General features: G+C 38.4%; 3 protein-coding genes across 3 annotated transcripts; 2 read left to right on the top strand and 1 right to left on the bottom strand.

The window, feature by feature from the left end:
* The first annotated feature begins 1,086 nt into the window (after window positions 1–1,086).
* LOC148306360 (uncharacterized) lies at window positions 1,087–4,335 on the top strand. The gene is made up of 2 exons (XM_088265202.1): window positions 1,087–2,438; window positions 3,302–4,335. Exons 1-2 carry the CDS (start codon window positions 2,123–2,125, stop codon window positions 4,216–4,218), a joined length of 1,233 nt encoding a protein of 410 aa, XP_088121328.1. The 5' UTR covers window positions 1,087–2,122; the 3' UTR covers window positions 4,219–4,335.
* Window positions 4,336–5,792: 1,457 nt separating this feature from the next.
* LOC148306359 (uncharacterized) lies at window positions 5,793–8,794 on the bottom strand. Its single transcript, XM_088265177.1, has 4 exons — window positions 8,720–8,794; window positions 8,355–8,597; window positions 7,386–7,545; window positions 5,793–6,931 (listed from the first exon to the last, which is right to left on the bottom strand). The coding sequence occupies exons 2-4, from the start codon at window positions 8,574–8,576 to the stop codon at window positions 6,357–6,359; spliced, it is 957 nt and encodes a 318-aa protein (XP_088121303.1). The 5' UTR covers window positions 8,577–8,597; window positions 8,720–8,794; the 3' UTR covers window positions 5,793–6,356.
* Window positions 8,795–10,597: 1,803 nt separating this feature from the next.
* On the top strand, window positions 10,598–16,343 carry LOC148306358 (UDP-glycosyltransferase UGT5-like). Its single transcript, XM_088265172.1, has 9 exons — window positions 10,598–10,861; window positions 10,955–11,121; window positions 12,511–12,589; window positions 13,417–13,606; window positions 13,905–14,099; window positions 14,268–14,472; window positions 14,550–14,769; window positions 15,342–15,561; window positions 15,690–16,343. The coding sequence occupies exons 2-9, from the start codon at window positions 10,963–10,965 to the stop codon at window positions 15,973–15,975; spliced, it is 1,554 nt and encodes a 517-aa protein (XP_088121298.1). The 5' UTR covers window positions 10,598–10,861; window positions 10,955–10,962; the 3' UTR covers window positions 15,976–16,343.
* Window positions 16,344–19,140: the final 2,797 nt, after the last annotated feature.

Genomic DNA, 19,140 nt, shown 5'->3' with positions numbered 1-19,140 from the left:
AAAATGAAGTGTACTGTTCATCAGTAAGTGTGGATAACAATTAGAAGTAGAATAATTACATGTATGTCGTAGTACATAAAATAAAAAAAATGTAAAATATATTTTTTAGTATTTATTTGTATGAATACTTCTCCTGCTTCATTTTGAGTCGTCCTCATTTTACGGCTTTCAACACCAAGGAACAACCATCTCCTCCCGGCGACTGTGTGGTCTGAAGGAAGCAGATGGCTTCGATGAATGGCATTAACAGGCCTATTTAAGCTGAATAGGCACTCCGCATACATAGGTCTCAAAATGAATGTTTCTCAACCCGTGTATTGTGCATTGCGTGCCCAAATGGCCAGCAGCCGTTGTCGTTGAGTAACTAGCAAATCTTCAAGGATTTTACGTACTTATTAGAGAAAATGACACAAGTCTTCAGAAGGATCAGACAGACCGATTCCCATGGGCGTGCCCCAAGGCAGTATCGTCGGTCCACACGTCTTCAACATCTACACCCATGACATACTCACGTTGCAGAACTGCTCAAAGGCCATTTCGCCGACGACATCGACCTCTACGCCACGTCTTGGTCTGCCGACTTGGCTGCAGAGCGGACTCACCGAGCTAGCGACGTACTATCGCCGGCGGAGACTGAAGCTGAACGAGTCGGAGACCAGATGGTCTCCGACTCGTGAGATAGCGAGTGTTTTTGTCTAGAATTTTCAATCATGAATTACATGAAATTATAGTAACTAAACATAAAGAGTAAATCCACTCACAAGTAGGCATAGGCTACAAAACTTAAAAAGTTGAAGCCTGAGTAGGGTCATGATAAGCGGTGTTGCATAAGACAAAGTTAGATTTCAGAGTCACTTGGACGTTAGTTAATTTAAAAAAAATGTAATTTAATGGTTCTTTTTGAGGAAATTGGTTAATATCTCAATGGTAGGTACTGACAGTTATGAGGTCATTTGTCTATGGTATAGCCCAAAGACTAATTTATATAAAAACTTTTTTGAAAATATGTTGGTTATCTCGTATTTTTCGTGCCCGTTTGGTGTTATCTCGTCACTTCCGGTTGATTTTGAACAATCTGACGTTTACGAGTCGTATCCCCGTGGTATTGCTGTACGTCGCTTTTGTTGGTCATCTTGTGTAACAGCTGCATTTTAATCCTGGCCAGGGGGAGCGACATTACTTTATACTAGTTAATCCACGGTTATCGACCCTCTCAACGCATTGGTGACGGCGAAAGAAACATAATTTGACGGGGGTGATATTAGATCGCATCGAAAAAATGACGATAGAAAAGAATCGATAATATATCGTGCCGCCTATCCTTTACACAAAGCAAACATGACAACAAATTGGACTTATAAGACGTGTTTTTTGTGTGTGAAGTTGAAAACCGAAATGCACAAAATGCACGAAATGCACAAAAATGTGCACACCACCGCAGCAAGGGGTTTTAGAAACGCACAAATTTTGTACACACCGTAAACAATGCGTTCATACATCAACTCAAATCGAGACATTACATTCAGAACACTAGTACGGTACTTACCGAGCGTTAATAAAACTGGCCAGCAATGATTTTGTAACTGAAATTTTGATGCCTGATTTGGACTTATTTAATCGTTCTTATTCAAAGTCTATATGGTGACAAGCTTGTATCACGTTAAGTTTTGATGTTAGTCATATTATTGTTGTATGGACGTTGAATACCCATACGTTGAAACCGCAATAGTGGTTGGTATCTAGACATGCTTTAGTCTAAGGTCCAAGGGATTAAAAAAAAGTATCGATAATTATGGTGTAACAGTGAAGATATATTAACTTATGAATATTGAATACGTTAGCATTATATGTTAATATATATTTATACATAAAGAATAAGATAAACTTTAGTAAATATCAGAATTAAAAATATCCAAAGCTAAAAAATCTGAAGTTCTACAATTCATTTACTTTCGTTTTTGAATTCAGCTAGGCAAAGTGCATAAAGATTAGGTATTTTCGTGCCAGTTACAAAATAAAAGTCGTAAATTTTTGGCCAGTATAATCGAGGTAGTCATCATCCATATTGACATAATATCCAGAGTGTTGATATTTGCGGGTGATAGTATTTGCTGATGTACGGATGAAGCTCGCATCAGTTAAACCTGAGCCAGGAGATATGCCTGCTGGGGAAGAGGCACTTTTGGAAAATGATGACGCTATCAATAATATTCCAGGAGATGCATCGTATTCGGCTGTAAAGGAAGAGATTATCTTTCCAGAAGTTCCTATTATCAAGGCGGAACCCGGATGTGATGATGAACCGGAACCAGGGACAAGTACTGCCAGCCTGTACGGTAGCGTATCTAGCGGAATTATGTACGCAGAAGTAGATATTCATCATCCTGACATCAAACAAGAATGCCTTGGATCCGCCCAAAATACCCAACTAACTACTTGTAAGTGTGACTGCTGAACACTTACTATTATCTGCAAGTTACCAGGAATACTCGTTTGTTGACATAGTATTCAAGGCAAGCATGGCAAACACGCGGCCCGCGGATACCCGCGGTTATATTTTTGATTTATTTTAATTCTTCATTTAAATCATTTTTTTGTACGGGAACATATATTTTTTTACAAAATCATTATGTTGGATCTACTGTTCCTCATGTGACTGTCTTTGATAATAAATTATGCACTTAAATTTAGATAAAATGAAAATGAGATTTTTGAGTTTTTTGATGGTGCCTTTTGAGTTTGACACCTCTTGTCTAGGGTATTGGGGGGGAAATATTGCATTTATTATTGTACATTTTAACATTGTCCACCTGCGTGCTACAGGTCCCGGGTTCGATTCCCAGAGGAGGGGTGAAAATAAATGTTAGTGATTTTAGACTAATATTTATTTAATACTACCCTGGGCTGAAGCGTAGGACTGATCACCTTGCCTTCATGTGAGTAACGATCGAGATAACACTGCGTCAGTATGATGTAGTGCCCTATGCATCATTGGGTGCAGATAAGGGTTAGAAGAAGACATTTTAAAATAAAATATACATGTTATCAATAAAATATAATATATTCTAATAGATTCACATCTTATTTACTTATTTTCAATTCCTTTCGATCTCGTGAGGTGCTTCTCCTATACTTTGGCTGAAACGGATGAAGAAATTTGATTTACACGCAATCCTCTTTCATAATCAAATATTGTATAGGTACTCTTATATGCATTTTTATAGCTAACATGTTTTTGAGGTGACTGCTTATTGTATAATCCTGTAATTAATTAGGTTTTAACGTCTTTTTTACTTTTCAGGTATGGGGAAACCTAGAAAGAAAACTGACCATTCGAAAAAAAACAATAAACAACGTTTTCTCAGCGTAAAGGATAAGATATTATCTTGTTCTGAGTGTAAATATACATGTTTAAAGAAGAGTGGATTGAGCAGACATATGTTAACTCACACTGGCGAGAAACCGTTTTCATGTTCTCAGTGTAAATATTCGTTTTCACAGAAGGGTACTTTAAAAAGACACATGTCAACGCACGCTAGTGATAAATCGTTTCCATGTTCAATGTGTAAAAATACATTTTTTAAGAAAAACGAATTGCAAATGCACGTTTTAACGCACGCTCAAGAAAAACCGTTTTCGTGCTCTGATTGTACATTCACATGTTCACGGAAAAAGAACCTAAAAAAACACATGGCGATTCACTCCGGCTTGAAATTATTCTCGTGTTCAGAGTGCGCACATAAATTTACACGAAGCGGGTCGTTAAAGGTACACATGTTAACTCACAGCGGCGAAAAACAGTATTCATGTTCACAGTGTACACGAAAATTTACACGAAGTGGGTCATTGAAGGTACACATGTTAATTCATATTGGGGAGAAACGGTTTTCATGTTCAGACTGTTCTTATACATGTTTAACGAAATCTATGTTGAACAGACATATTTTAACTCATACTGGGGAGAAACCGTTTGCTTGCTCATTGTGTTCTTTTAAATGTTCACAGAAAAAGGACTTAAATAGACACACTTTATCTCATACCGGGGAAAAACCCTTTTCCTGTTCAGAGTGTCAATATAAGTGTTCACGTAAAGAGCACTTGAAATTTCATTTGCTAACTCATGCCGGAAAAAAGCCTTTCTCATGTTCAGAATGCCGCTACAAGTGTTTAAGGAAAGATCTATTGATACGCCATATGTCAAGTCATAATGGCGGGTAAAAGTTTATACTAGTTTTTTTATATAGTCAAATTTTTCATACAGCAGTCGTTGGCAGGCGACTTGGTTTCATATAAATTGAATAATACAGTTTGCGCTGCCAACGATTATAGCGAGTGTTTTTACCTAGAATTTTCACTCATTAATTACATGAAATTATAGTATAAACATAATGAGAAAATCCACTCACGAGTGGGCATAAAAGCTTAAAAAGTTGAAGCCTGAGTAGGGTCATGATAAACGGTGCTGCATAAGCGGTAGCTAGATTTCAGATTCACTTCGACGTTACGTAATTCAAAAACAAAAAGTGATGCCAACGAAGCTGTAAATTATCCACCACGGCTGTGCAATGGACATGCGATTGGTCATTAAAAATTTGATGAAAAATGTCAAAGCCACCATTTGAATGACAAATTCCGAGCCGAAAATTCCAATTATACCACAGACGTGCCATTTGAATTCAAACACGTTAAATTTCCTATTAGATTGGCATTCGCAATGAATAAGTCGCACGGTCAAACGATGTCTGTTTGTGACTTAGTTTTGGGTACATCACGTTTTTCGCACGAACAATTCGCTCACTCCTTTCAACAACGTCATATATAAAAAATCGTCAATTTTCAGTTGCGCATGAATGCCGAAATGCCCTGAAAATGTACTATATCCTAGCAAAAGGGGCATATTTTTAACTTAATATTTACCCGCTACAGGGCAGAAAGTGTTGTTTTTGCATTTTGAAGAAAAGGTATTGTGTAATATTTTTTTTAAATATATTAAATATTTTCAAATGGAGAAAAAACATTCAGGTTTTACCTAAAAAAATCTGTGGCACAGTAAAAAGTTCAATAAGTGGTTTGATATTTATTTTTATTATTTTTTTAAAACTTTAACAACGATCTCCTGAAAAATCAAGTTTTTTATATTTGACGTTGTTGAAAAGAGTGAGCGAATTATAAGTGGCATTTATCGCGTGTGCAAACCATCGAGCTAATTTGTGTTGGCTAAAGACGGACTGAAATAAATATTGATTTTCTGAAATAAATATTGATTTTCTTTATTTCATTTTCCTACTTAAGTGTGAAAAAAATTACTTTTTTCACTTTACATTTAACTTCGTACAATGAGTTACCTACTTGAAATACATTGAAATGAGAAAATTAATGGTTTTTTTATTGTTTTTACTTATCGGCGGTCATCGTTCATTCAGCGTTCCATTTCTCTTTCTGTCATAGATCCAATCCCCACACACTTACAATACATCCGTATTTTTTGTTATTTAATTATAAAATATTCACTAGATGTATATATATATATATATATATATATATATATATATATATATATATATATATATATATATATATATATATATATATAGAACTACCAAGAATTTGAGTAGTGTGGTAGTCAATCATGGGTAAAATTGGTGAATGTTACACGTGTTTTAAGTGATCACTTAAACCAGTCTATGACGTTTGTAAGACCCGTAAATGCTCAGACTTCCATATTTTTCTTCATCTTTGATGAGATGTTGAGTTGTCAAAAAGAATTCTATTATTTTTAATAATAAAACACATTTTTAATGCGACAATAAATATATTTGTGTTAATTTGACTTGCATACACGTTGTTGCATTTGGTTTACACGGAGCATATTACTTTTTATCGTGATATTCTAATCTTGTATCAGATCTCTAATTTCATAAAATAAAAATATCTTAAATTTAAAAATATTACATACTTAACAAGGACTTTGCTTTTCTCGTAATTAAAAGTGTCAAAAAAGTTTTGTTTTTATGCATATATTTTTTTTATAAAAAAACTTATAATGTAACTATTTATAGTTTAAGTCCTGCGTAGTGTAATGGTCAGCACGCTCGGTTACCGTTGTGGAGGTCCCGGGTTCTATCTCCAGGGGTAGGGGTTAAATAAATATAAGTGATTTTTTCACTGTAATATTTATTCAATATTACCCTGGACTGGTACCTAAAGCGGAGGGCTGATCACCTTTCATTCATGTGTTAACGATCAAGATAACACTGCGTTTATATATTGCAGTGCCCTATGCACCATTGTGGTGCAGATAAGGGTTTGAAGATATATAGTTTAAATAGTACAATAACATTATTTTCGTTCCTCTACTATGAGTCTTTTCTTTTTTCAGTATGCTTTAAAAGGTGGGCTTTGAGATTACTTCTTTGTACACCTCTATATGGACACAGCGAACAGGATAACGGTTTCTCACCGCTGTGAGTATACATGTGTGTTTTCAAATACCTTTTCTGCGAGCATTTATATTCACATTCTGGGCAGGAGAAAGATTTCTCACCAGTATGAATGAACATGTGATTTTTAAACACATCCATGCGCGCACAAGTGAAGTCGCACTCAGAACATGAAAATGGTTTCTCCCCAGTATGGATTAACATGTGTTTTTTCAAATCGTAATTCTTTAAACATGTAAATTTACACTCTGAACATGAAAAAGGTTTCTCCCCGGTATGAGTCAACATGTGCACTTTTAACGACGCGTTCCGCGTGAATTTACGTGCACACTCTGAACACGAGAATAACTTTACCCCGGAGTGCATTATCAAATGTCTTTTTAAGTCCCCTTTCAGTAAACATGTAAATTTACATTGTGTACAAGAAAATCTTGGTTCTTTTGCGCCAAGACAGGGATTTTTATTGTCCTTTATCGAATTCTCTTCTGTACCTGAAAAGTAAAGAGGAATTGAATACATTTACTATGGAATACACTTCTCATAAACAGTACAGTGATGCAGTACATTGATTAGTTTGTTTTATTGATTATAGTAAGCGCTGATTTCACTGGTCTTTCCAGCCAAAGTTTAAAAGAAAGATAATTTAAGTATAATTAATAACGTATGAACTTATTTGAACCGAATTATAAATAAGTCGAATGAAACTCAAAAAACCATCTCCCATGTGAACCTATCACTGGAATGGGTAAAAAATATGTTTTCTTCCTGGCTACATCCCAGCTTATTGTCCTTGTGGACTGCTGGAGTCAGCTCTCCTCGTCCTCAGGTTATAGGTCCTTTTGCCCTGGATAACGTCACCTAGGTCATGCCTTCGAATCATGTTTTCTTTCAGCTACAGCCATGAATTTCTTGGTTAAAAAAGAAGTCTTTAGAAGTAATATTTACGAGTATCAAGTGGTGTTGTGTTCCCGGAGGATTCCAGGCATTCTTGTTTAATATCAGGATTATGTATATCTATTTCCGTGTGCATCATGTCAGTAGATACTCCAACTGACTCTTCTCCAGTGTGTATGTATTTATATTCATCGTCTCTTTCTTCTTTAACCTTGATAAAACAGAAGAAGCTTCAGGGTAAATAATCTTAGAAGACGATCAGGTCATGTTACTTATTTATTTATTGGAAAATCAACATAATATTTACAAAAAAATAACAACATATAATAAAAAAATAAAAATTCCAATTATAGGTTTTTACTTAAAAGTAGTCTGAAAAGCTGTCATGTACATAAGTATAACTATGATATATTTTGACTCACATTTCTTTATCAAATAATCAAATAGTCAAATAGAAATCAACATTAATAGTCCCAAGAATAAACAATAAATATAGGAGTCGAACACTGCAATATATCGTTCCGAACATTTTTCATTTGTTGCCGACGGATGTTAGAGGTCAAAATAAAATATGGAACAAAGGCAAAATAAAGGAATGGGTAAATGATCAAGAGTTAATTTTAAGAAAATTGTAAAATGTTTATATTCTTAATTTTTCTCTCTTTTTTGTGTCTATATTAGGTTAAAATGGTTAAAAACAATGTGTTCAAAAAGAATTCCACCGACAAGACACACAAGGTGGTTTGGTGTGTCTTAGCAAAATATATATAGCAGGCTCTATTTAAAAACGAATTTTGGTAGGACTTGATGTGGATTTTAGAGATTTTGAATACAGTTTTAATTCCGGTCTGTGTTACCGGGACTCTAAAATTGATAAGTGATAAAAGCTCTGGGCAATCTACATAATTAATGAAGGAAAATAAGGTCAGCAGTGTTCCTACGTGTTACGAGCTTGGGTAAATTAATAAATTCATTACTCGGAACCATCCGTCACAATAAGATGTAGCTTGCTATACCAACCTCTGGTTTACTGTCGAATACGTTAGGAAACGATACCACTTCCCCAGCGTGGAGATTGTCATCATGGCATTCTGGTTCCACCTTGATGATAGGAACTTCCGGGTAGAAGATCTCCTCCTTTACAGCGGAATACGATACATCTCCTGGATTGTCACCAATAACGCCATCACTCTCGCAAATTGGCACATCTTCCGGTTCGGTTTTGATTGAAGCAAGTTCCATTTGTTTTTCATAAACAATCACCTGCAAATATTAGGCCAGATCACATCAACACGGAAGGTGTACTGTACTAGTACTCTCGTGTAATGTTGATATACAAACTGACATACGATTACTGATTACTGAGAAACAGAGGCTTGCATTACCTTCCTTGAATTTACTCGTAAAAAGATATGACACTCTCTGGATAGAACCTTGCTGTTCCACGCCAGATGGTTGACAGAAGAGACACGCGGCCCATGAGTATGGAAAAATAATTAATAATTTGTCTCTAAGTACTTACCAAAATATTAAACTGGGGTTTGTTGTTATGCATGGTAAGCAGTCCAATTTACGATGCTAATGTCAAAAGTGGACAAGACCATTATCAAACTAATTTACTCAAACCCTTAACCCACACCCCATGATGCATAGGGTACTGCATCATATAAAAGCAGTGTTATCTTGATCATTTACACAAGGAAAAGTGTTCAGCCCCTCGCTTCAAATACTAATCCAGGGTAGTATTGAATAAATATTCGAGTAAAAAAATCATTTATATTTATTTGACCACCTCACTGGGAATCGAACCCGGGACCTCCAGTACAGAAGCCGGGCGTGCTGAAATATTGTTTATTCGATAACAACAGCGCTTCTCCCTGAAGTAAGGCAGAGAGGATAGAAGGTACTAACAGATCCCTAGGATCCACTGAAAGAAGAAGAAGAAGAATAACAAGGAAATTGTTACATATTTTTTGATGAAAAGATCAGACGGATATGTGGTTAGATTTAAAATTTTAGTTTGTGTGAGTGAATAATTTAACCCTTTTATTAATTTAAAAATCCGTCTAGGTGAGTAGGGGCGAACTGATTTAGTATATTGCAGGCGGTCTCGTTGCTGTCACTCAAGACGTCCGTACGGCTCGGCTGTATTTGCTTTTGGCAGTCACCCAGTGAGAGGATGTTTCTGCCAGTGTCAAGTCTATTTATTAACAAATTAATATAAAAAAATATAATATTGCATACTGGTGGCACAGATATGCTTGCTCATTATCTTATCAAGACTGGCACATATAACTCCAAGATAGTGCGTAATCTGAAATTATAAAAAAAATAGTCCGATAATTTTTTTCTGGTGATTCAACGTTTTTTATGTAACAAAGATAAAAGGTATTAATTTTGATTTTTATACATTTTATTATTCAGCCGCATGGACACTGAACAGTTCAGGTGCAGTGTAATCTTGATCGTTTAATACGCGAGGAAGAGATGATTAGCGCTGGGTAATAATATTTTAATCTTAGAGGATTCAATTTACTCAAAGCACAGTGTCTGGTTGTGGTCCCGTGGTTAGTGTCGCGGACTCTTTTTATTTTATTTTATATTTATATTTATTAACATAAATTGTATACATTTATTTAAATCACAATTTTAAATATATTTAAAAAAAAAATTGCAAAGACCCATCAAGCCACCTTGTGTGTCTTACCGGTGGAGTTCTTTTTGAATACATTTTTTATTGTTTTTAACCATTTTAACCTAATTTACACACAAAAAGCGAGAAAAATTAATAATATTATATATTTACAATTTTCATAGAATTAACTCTTGATCATTTACCCATTCTTTTATTTCGCGTTTGTTCCATATTTTATTTTGACCTCTAACCTCCGTCGGCAACAAATTGAAAATGTTCGGAACGATATATTGCAGTGTTGGACTCCCATATTTATTTTTTAATCTTGAGTCAGTCTTAAATCAGAGTTTCTGGGTTGGAACCAACTCTACCATAATTTGAAACCTATTTCTAATAATGAGCCGCTTAGGCTCACAGAAATAGTATGAAATTGAAATATTTGTGAAAATAATAAAAACACAAATATTTATCTTTTTTTTAATAAAAATAAGTTATAGACGATCGAAACGGGATACGTCAATGAACCGATTTGTCTGGAATGCACAGATGTTTTAGATACTCTGGACCCGTATTATGCATTGATTTATACATGATAGACAGAGTTTACTGTATACTGAGTATACTGTACAGTGCAGTTGGTGAAGTAGTGGAGTGATGTGACAGTCTCGCTGCAGCGCCTACTACCTTCATTCTTCAAACCCTCATCCACACGCCAAGTTTTATTTATTTTTGTCGTTCTTTAAAGATTCATTGCATTTATTATACAATGAATCTTTGTCGGACGGGAGGAATATCTAATTTAACATGCTTAACCTATAAAAGATTGTATTAGCCTCGTGAAATGTTTTTAACAGCCGATATGACGTCACAGAAACGATAGAGTTATTTTAATGTTGGTGTGATTGCTAAATTATTAGCGGCTGTATTTGTTGATGTCTATGGTCCATTTTTATTTCTATTTTATAGGTTTATTTGATTGTTGTAGATATTGCAATGGCGTACATACGCCGTGTTTTGGGTGTGATCCTGTTCCTGGCGTGTGTTGGGCATGTTGTTCCTTACAAGATCCTTGTGATGGTGCCAATGCCCCAAAAAAGTCATTACAATCTAGGAAAAGGAATTGCGGACATACTCCACCAACGAGGACACGAGGTAAACAATTAATCCGTTACTCCTTTCAATTTCAGACGTGATAAAGCAACAAGGCAAAGTGATTTGGCTTAACATTTTCCCATCTGATGTATCATGATCAGATCAAACATGCTCCACCTTAGAACACTGTAAAGAAAAGAGCTAGCTCCAGCGTAACCTCCTTATCAATCGAAACTTCGATTCTGGTCTGCGCATCACAATAGTATCATGCTGCTTCTCTGTAGCGTCCAGAGCCAACTGTGGACTCACCCAAACTAGATGGTAGCATTCGCTATAGAAGGATGCTCAAACTATCATGGGTCGAGAGAGGCACACTTGTGTCCCTCAGGATGGGAACAGGTGTAGCAGTTGCAGTATACATAGCCGGGCTGTTGGCTCAGTGCCCAGTGGGACCATTCCCGAGGGATCTAAGGCAGGATACAAATAACCACAAACTTGAGTGAGAAAACGATAAAAAAAATACATCGCAAGTAGCCGCAAAAGCTAGCGCAGCGACACGACCACCGCGCAAGACGACCTGCTCACTCCTGGCGCTTCTAAACACGCTACGACCTACGACGCGCGCATACTCAGAGCACGGCATGCACGCACATACTGAGAAATGTTTGTGTACTGGTGATTTTATCCCCGATTTTTTACAAATAATTTATTTCCGTCGCTGCAAATGAATAACTTTATAGTATAATACTTTTATACATCATTATATTACAGAGGAATACAAAAAAAGTGAAATAAGGAAGGAATGCAAGGCTGAGATAAGCATTATCGATAAAATTAAGAAAGGTGTGTTGAGATGGTTTGGACGTGTAGAACGAATGAGTGAGGAAAGAACGGTAAAACAAATTTATGAGGCGAATGTTAGCGGGAAAAGAAGCAGAGGAAGACCGAGAAAAACATGGCACGATCAGGTATGCCAAATACTTGAAAGTGGTCAGGTTAGGAGTCGTAACAATCGGCGGGTATGTATGAGGAGATGCATGAACGTGGAAGAGGCGAAGAATGTTTGCAAGGACAGAGTGGTGTGGCGCTCTATTCTCTCTGCCTATCCCTGCGGGGAAGCGGCGTGATGGTTAGTTAGTTAGTTAGTTAGGAATACAAAAATTCTGAGCCCGTTTCTATTATAATTTATATTGATATTCTTGTGGGTACGCGGTTGGCCCAATGGAACTGATCACGGGCACACACGTCCACAATCTCCTCAGAGGTTGCAATTTATATGAAATGAAAACATGAAAAGAATAAATAATCGAACTTACTTGAAAATCCGCGTTTATTTGCACAAGAGATTTTGGTTTAACATTTTAAAAGTCGATTTGTAGTAAGTACGTGTCACCGGGAGACGGAGGTTAAAAAATTAAAGGCACACTTATGTGTCTAAATTGATTCAAGGTCACATTCGTCAACTGCTTCCCGTCAGAGAAAACGGCGTACAGAGAAATTGGCGTGCCCGAGCTAGTGGCTAACAAGGGTAAGTTAGGGTGGTGCACCGTTATTTTATCTTTTAATTTTATTTAATATAGTTACATTTTTAAGTACAACATAATACATTTTATAAACATTTATACATATGGCAAACTTACAGTTTTAGATTCGCTGTGCCTCTCCAAAAAAGAGACAGCGCTCTTGTGCTTGGAGAGGGACTTACACTCATGGTTTAAGGTTTAAATAATTAATGATATAATATTATTTTTTTATATGTTTTTCCAAGTTTTATTGAAGAAAAAAATTAATGGGCATTAATTTTTTTGGTTAAGAATTTTTATATCTTCTATTTTTTTCATTTCTTTAGGGAGTTTATTGAAATATTTAATTCCCAGATATTTGAAGTTTAGTTGAAATTGCTCAGTATAAATATACATATATGCATATTCAAACTCGGTTATAACGAAGATAATGGGACCGACTGAATTTGCTCGTTATAACCGTTACTCGTTGTATCCGGGAATAGAGAGACGTCTATGATATGCACAGCTCTTTAAATAGTCTAGAGCCAAGTTATGTACATTATATCACCATTCGAACGTCTGGCACACATTGCTTTGCCGCACGACCGTCTGAGAGATCGGGCTGTAAATTAGGAATTATGAATACATATATACCATCAGGTATGCCAAATATTTGAAAGTGGTTAGTCGAAACAATCGGCGGGTATGTATGAGGAGATGCATGACCGTGGAAGAAGCGAAGAATGTTTGCAAAGACTGAGTAGTGTGGCGTTCTTCTTTCTCTGCCTACCCCTGCGGGGAAGCGGCGTGATGGTTTGTTAGTTAGAATACATATATTTTGTTATTTCAGACGATTCCATGGTGAACTTCGACATGAGCAAGGGGTCGAAGGTTGCGCAAATGTTACGGGTCGACACGTGGGTCTCACAAATGGCGGAAGGAGTCCTCAGCAGCAAGAATATACAAAATTTCCTAAACGACGACTCGGAGAAGTTCGACCTGGTTGTCATAGAATACTTTATGAACCAGGCTTACGTCGGGTACGCGACTATTTCATATTTTCATCATAAAACCACTACTCCATATATGAACAGCTGCTATACTTAAACTGGCCACATTACGAAACAACTGCTAGGCATGTTGCTAGCCAGTTATGTTTTTAGAGGTCTGCCTGGGGGTCTGCGTCCTTTAGGGTTGCCTTGGAGGGCGATACGTGGAAGTCTGTCATCTGGTCTTCACCAGCCCTGTTTGCTACCTCACTGTCCGACCGATGAATCCCGTGTGTAGCGCCACACGTCGTTTATCTGGTAATAAGTTTGTATATTTAAATTATTTCAGACTTGGAGTCAAGTACAACTGTCCCGTGATGATGGTGTCTCCAAGCACGTTGATGCACTTCCTGGCGCGCTCGACGGGCAACCCGATAGCGCCGGAGTCTGTGCCCAACGTGTTCCTCAGCTTTACTAAACGGATGAGTCTCCTGGAGCGAGCTGCCAACACGGGAATGGTGATCTTCCTTGAAGTTCTGGACAGGTATGCGTATAAACCACATAAAAAAACCAAGCTAGGACACGAAATGCCGAACCGTCTTCTAGTGGAACGGAAGGCCTGTTGAGGACAGTCAACAGTCCGTCTTCTCCTGAGGAGTGCAACGTGGTTTCATGTTGTAGAGTTAGATATATTATTACGCATACATTACAGGTGGGTGCTGTCGCCGACCCAAGCGAGGATCTACAGCAAGTACTTCCCCGAGGAAGCGGCACGAGTGCCCTTCGAGCGGCTCAAGGAGCTGATCGGAGTGACGCTCGTCAACAGCCACCCTTCCATCGGGATAGCCCGACCTATGCTGCCCAACGCCATAGAGATCGGCGGATACCACATCGGGGACATACAGCCACTGCCGGAGGTCTCTACACGTGTGCTGACTAGCTCTCCAACCGGCCCTAGCTCTATAGCTATCTGCCACTCTGCTTTGCGTTTCAGGAGCTGCAAAAGGTCCTGGATGGCGCGAAGCACGGAGTGGTCTACTTCAGTATGGGCAGCAACCTCAAGAGTTCCGCTCTTCCCGCCGCCACGAGGAAGGACATCTTGAGGTCCCTCGCCAAGCTAAAGCAGACGGTTCTCTGGAAGTTCGAGACGGACCTTCCCGACAAACCCGAAAACGTCATCATTAGGAGCTGGATGCCGCAGACGAGCATTCTAGGTGTACTTTACCTACCGCACTCACCCATTCTATGCATCCTCTAAATATCCTCAAATCGCCTTCAAATGTTGCGTTTCTATCCATAGCAATCAGCGACCGGTAAAAAGTACATTAGTTTTTGTGGAAGATTCTGCGGAAAGATCTTATCTTACAAGATCCAGCTTGTGCAAGAGTTGAAACCGCGTGAATATTATGCGCGTAGTTCGTTAAATGGGCCAAAAACAATATTCAGCTTGATCCTCTTTTTCAACGCAATTTTCGTTCGCCGATGAGGCACATTTTTGGTTAAATGGATAGCCAATGACATAGGTCAATAAGCAGAATTGCTGAATTTGGAGTAAATATCCCAGAAACCTTTGTCGAGACGCCCTTACATATGTTGAATGTCACTATATATTGAAAGACATGCTGGCCAGAATGTTACGGTCGAAGAAAAAATAAATGAACAGGTGATCTGGTATTATTCATCGGACCATTTTGATGATGCGGATCAACTGATGCGGATCTTTTGAGTGACTGGATCAGGTTCGTCTTTAGGTGGTTAGTTGAACGAATCGCGGTTCTCGTTTCAGCTCACCCAAACGTGAAGATCTTCATATCTCAAGGAGGCCTGCTGAGTTGCACGGAAGCAGCATCGGCAGGAGTGCCTCTCCTGGCTATACCCATCTTCGGAGATCAGCACTACAACGCCAAGGCGACCCAAGAACAAGGGAACGGACTATTGCTGGCTTATGATAACCTCACCGAGACGACCTTGTCTTGGACTCTGAACGAGATGCTCACTAATCCAACGTAAGTACACGGGAGGTACGAGGCTACCTCTCTTCACATTCTTCAGGCATTCCTGCTTCTCTGCACTGTAATGTACCGCTATCTATGTTGCCCAAAGACGATGCGCACAGTGAATAATCTGTTTCCAGGTATGAACAAACTGCAAAGAAGATATACCGTCTCTACCACGACCGGCCGGTGAGCCCCAGAGACCTGGTGTCTTTCTACGCCGAGCACGTGATCAGGACGGGCGGGGCCAAGCACCTCTCCCCCCCGGAGCTGGGCCTGTGCTCCGCGCTGCTGCTGGACGTGGCGGCGCTCGTGCTGCTACCGCTGCTGGCGCTGCTGCTGGCGGCCGGCTGCCTCTGCAGGAAGTGCTGCGCCCGGAGGGCCGGACCGCAGCCCAAACCGCAACACAGCAAGAAGAAGAATTGAAGAAGCGTCTCGACTCACCGCGCCGGACTTGCCGGTCGCTCGTGCAAGGAAACAGTGTCTCGTGTCTCCCACATTTGTCAGCGATGAATTTTCTCCTTCTTCTTCATGTGCCATGTTAGGTCCCCCCAGTCGACTGTCGCTCGAGAGTGATTGTCCCTGTCTCGGGCAGCTCCAAACAGCGACTCCAAACCCGGCTATTTCCAAATTGTGACAGTCTGCAAACAATGCATGTTGTGGTTTTGTAAGATACGAGATATAACTCTCAGACGAGCGATTCGCCAGTATCAGTTATGCTATCAATTTTCTTGAAATAAATAAATTATGTTAAAATAAAAAATAAAAATTGTTACAGGATGATGTATGAAAAAGACCGACTCTTCGTCCCCACCCTAAGGATCCCTATGCCTATTAAAAGAGAAAGAATACTTCTGTACTTCTGTAAAGAGAGAAAAAAATAGTAATTACGAAACTTATAAATAAATACATTTGGGTAGTATGTTTTCTACTTATAACATAACATATACGGTACTTATAACATAAAGGGTCCGCCAAATAACTTTTTTTTTTCAAAAACAGGGCGCAAAACATCGAGTGTAGCTTCGGCTGTGTGGCACGTAGCGCCGTCCTGTTGAAACCAAATGTTGCCAATATCCTCCTCTTCAATTTTTGTGAACAAAAATCCGTTCAACATGGCCCGATAACGATCGCCATTGACTGTAACGGCCACTCCTTGCTCATTTTCAAAGAAAAATGGCCCAATTATGCCTCTGGACCAAAATCCGCACCAAACAGTGACTCGTTTTGGGTGTACCGGCTTTTCAATGTATGCGTGCGGGTTTTCTGTGCCCCAAATACGACAATTTTGCTTGTTTACATACCCGCCAAGATCAAAATGAGCTTCATCCGAAAAGATGATTTTTTTGGCAAAATCGGCATCTTCTGTAAGTCGATCGCAGGCCCACTCAGCGAAGCGAAAACGCATTGGATGGTCAGTTGGCTTCAACTCCTGAACCAATTGGACTTTGTATGGCGTCATACCAAGGTCTTTATGCAAAATTCGTCTCAATGATGTCTCCGAAATGTTCAATTGTTGAGAACGACGGTGAATTGATGTTGATGGCGCTTCACGCACACTTTCTGCCACAACATCGATATTCTCGGGTGTACGCACTGTTTTTGGCTTTTCACGCTTTGGTTTATCGATGAGGATGCCAGTTTCTTTCACTTTTTTCACAAGATAACGAACATACGGAGCTGACGGTGCTTCTCTTCTTCCAAAAACCGTACGCAATTTTCGCACACATTCTGCAACATTACCATGATTTTCAAAGTAATGTCGCAATATTTTCCAGCGTTGTTCAAGCGTATACACAACCATATTCGCTTAGCGGAAAGATAAAACTAATTATCTGTCAAATCAGACATGAGCTAAGTGTTACCATTCACGAAATAAGCACTAGTTGAAAAAAAAAACTTTAGATGGCGGACCCTATATATGGGTAGTATGTTTTCTAGGGATGGAAAGATTGATAAAGACATAGAAAGGAGAGTGAATGCTGGGAACAAAGCGAATGGTGCACTTAAATCAGTTATAGCAAATAAAAACCTATCAGCGGAAGCTAAACTGGCAGTGCACAACGGAGTCCTGGTTCCAACTCTAATGTATGGAAGTGAAACATGGAGTTGGCAAAAGGAAGGATGAAAGTAGACTGAATGCAGTCGAAATGCGATCTCTCAGAAGAATGCGAATAGTGAAATAAGGAAGGAATGCAAAGCTGAGATAAGCATTATCGATAAAATAAAAAAAGGTGTGTTGAGATGGTTTGGACATGTAGAGCGAATGAGTGAGGAAAGAACGGTAAAACAAATTTATGAGGCGAATGTTAGTGGGAAAAGAAGCAGAGGAAGACCGAGAAAAACATGGCACGATCAGGTATGCCAAATACTTGAAAGTGGTCAGGTTAGGAGTCGTAACAATCGGCGGGTATGTATGAGGAGATGCATGAACGTGGAAGAGGCGAAGAATGTTTGCAAGGACAGAGTGGTGTGGCGCTCTATTCTCTCTGCCTACTCCTGCGGGGAAGCGGCGTGATGGTTAGTTAGTTAGTTAGTTTTTTTATAAATATATATAAGACAGTGACTTAAAACCATAGTAGCACAAAGATACAAGTAAAAATTGAGTTAGGTAACAAAAAAAACAGAGACAGGTAAAATAAAAATAAAATCACACAGTGGTTCACTCTCAGAGAACAAAAAATGAAGAATTTAGAAGGACGGCCACGCGTTGCTGCGTCTCAGTCAGTTTCATCCAAACATTGGCATATTTTTGTAGCCTGCTAAAGACGGCTGTCCAAATTTAAAACACAGTAAGGGACATTTTTTTGTAGTAGATTTTTTTGCATTTATGGAGACTCTACTTAGTCCAAAAATGCAAAAAAAACCTACTACAAAAAAAGTGTTCCTTACTGTGTTTTAAATTTGGACAGCCGAAGAGCAGGCTACATGAAATCTTGAAATCACTTGAAAAGTTCAAATGATTTCAAACTGTCATGTGGTTGATGTTTATTGACAACATTTTGAGTGTGTCCAAATACTTGTTCACAAATCTGGATTATCTCCAATTACAGGAGTTAAATTTCATATTATTTTCAAATAAAATCCATTTGCAATGTTTTTACAACATTTTGAGTGTGTCCAAATACTCCTAGATTTTCTCCAATTACAGGAGTATTTTTCATATTATTTTTTGACATCTCATCAAAGATGAAGAAGAATATGGAAGTCTGGGCATTTACGGAAATACTTATTTATAATATTTGGACACTCAAAATGTTGTAAATAAATTATCTGGTCAAATTATAAGCTAAATGAATAAAAATTAAAATGATATTTTCTGGCGTTACTCATGTATGTGATTATAATCCAGGATTCGGACCTCACATACTGATATAAGAGTTTCTGCTCAATGAAAAGCTTCTTTTCATCTCACCAATAGATGTCTCTAGTGAAGTTCTATTGATTCAAGAACAAGGTTTCTTAATTGGTTCATAGTATGGAACTTCCAAGAATTTGAGTAGGTGGTTGTCAATAATGGGTAGAATTGGTGAATGTTACACGTGGCTACAATGGTCGTCAGCCCCGTAAATGCCCAGACCTTATATTCTT

Source organism: Brachycentrus maculatus, unplaced genomic scaffold (genome assembly GCF_059751285.1).
Source record: "Brachycentrus maculatus isolate JH-2025_06_01 unplaced genomic scaffold, ASM5975128v1 h1tg000243l, whole genome shotgun sequence".
NCBI classification, from domain to species: Eukaryota; Metazoa; Arthropoda; class Insecta; order Trichoptera; family Brachycentridae; genus Brachycentrus; species Brachycentrus maculatus.
This window is presented reverse-complemented; position numbering and strand designations above follow the sequence as displayed.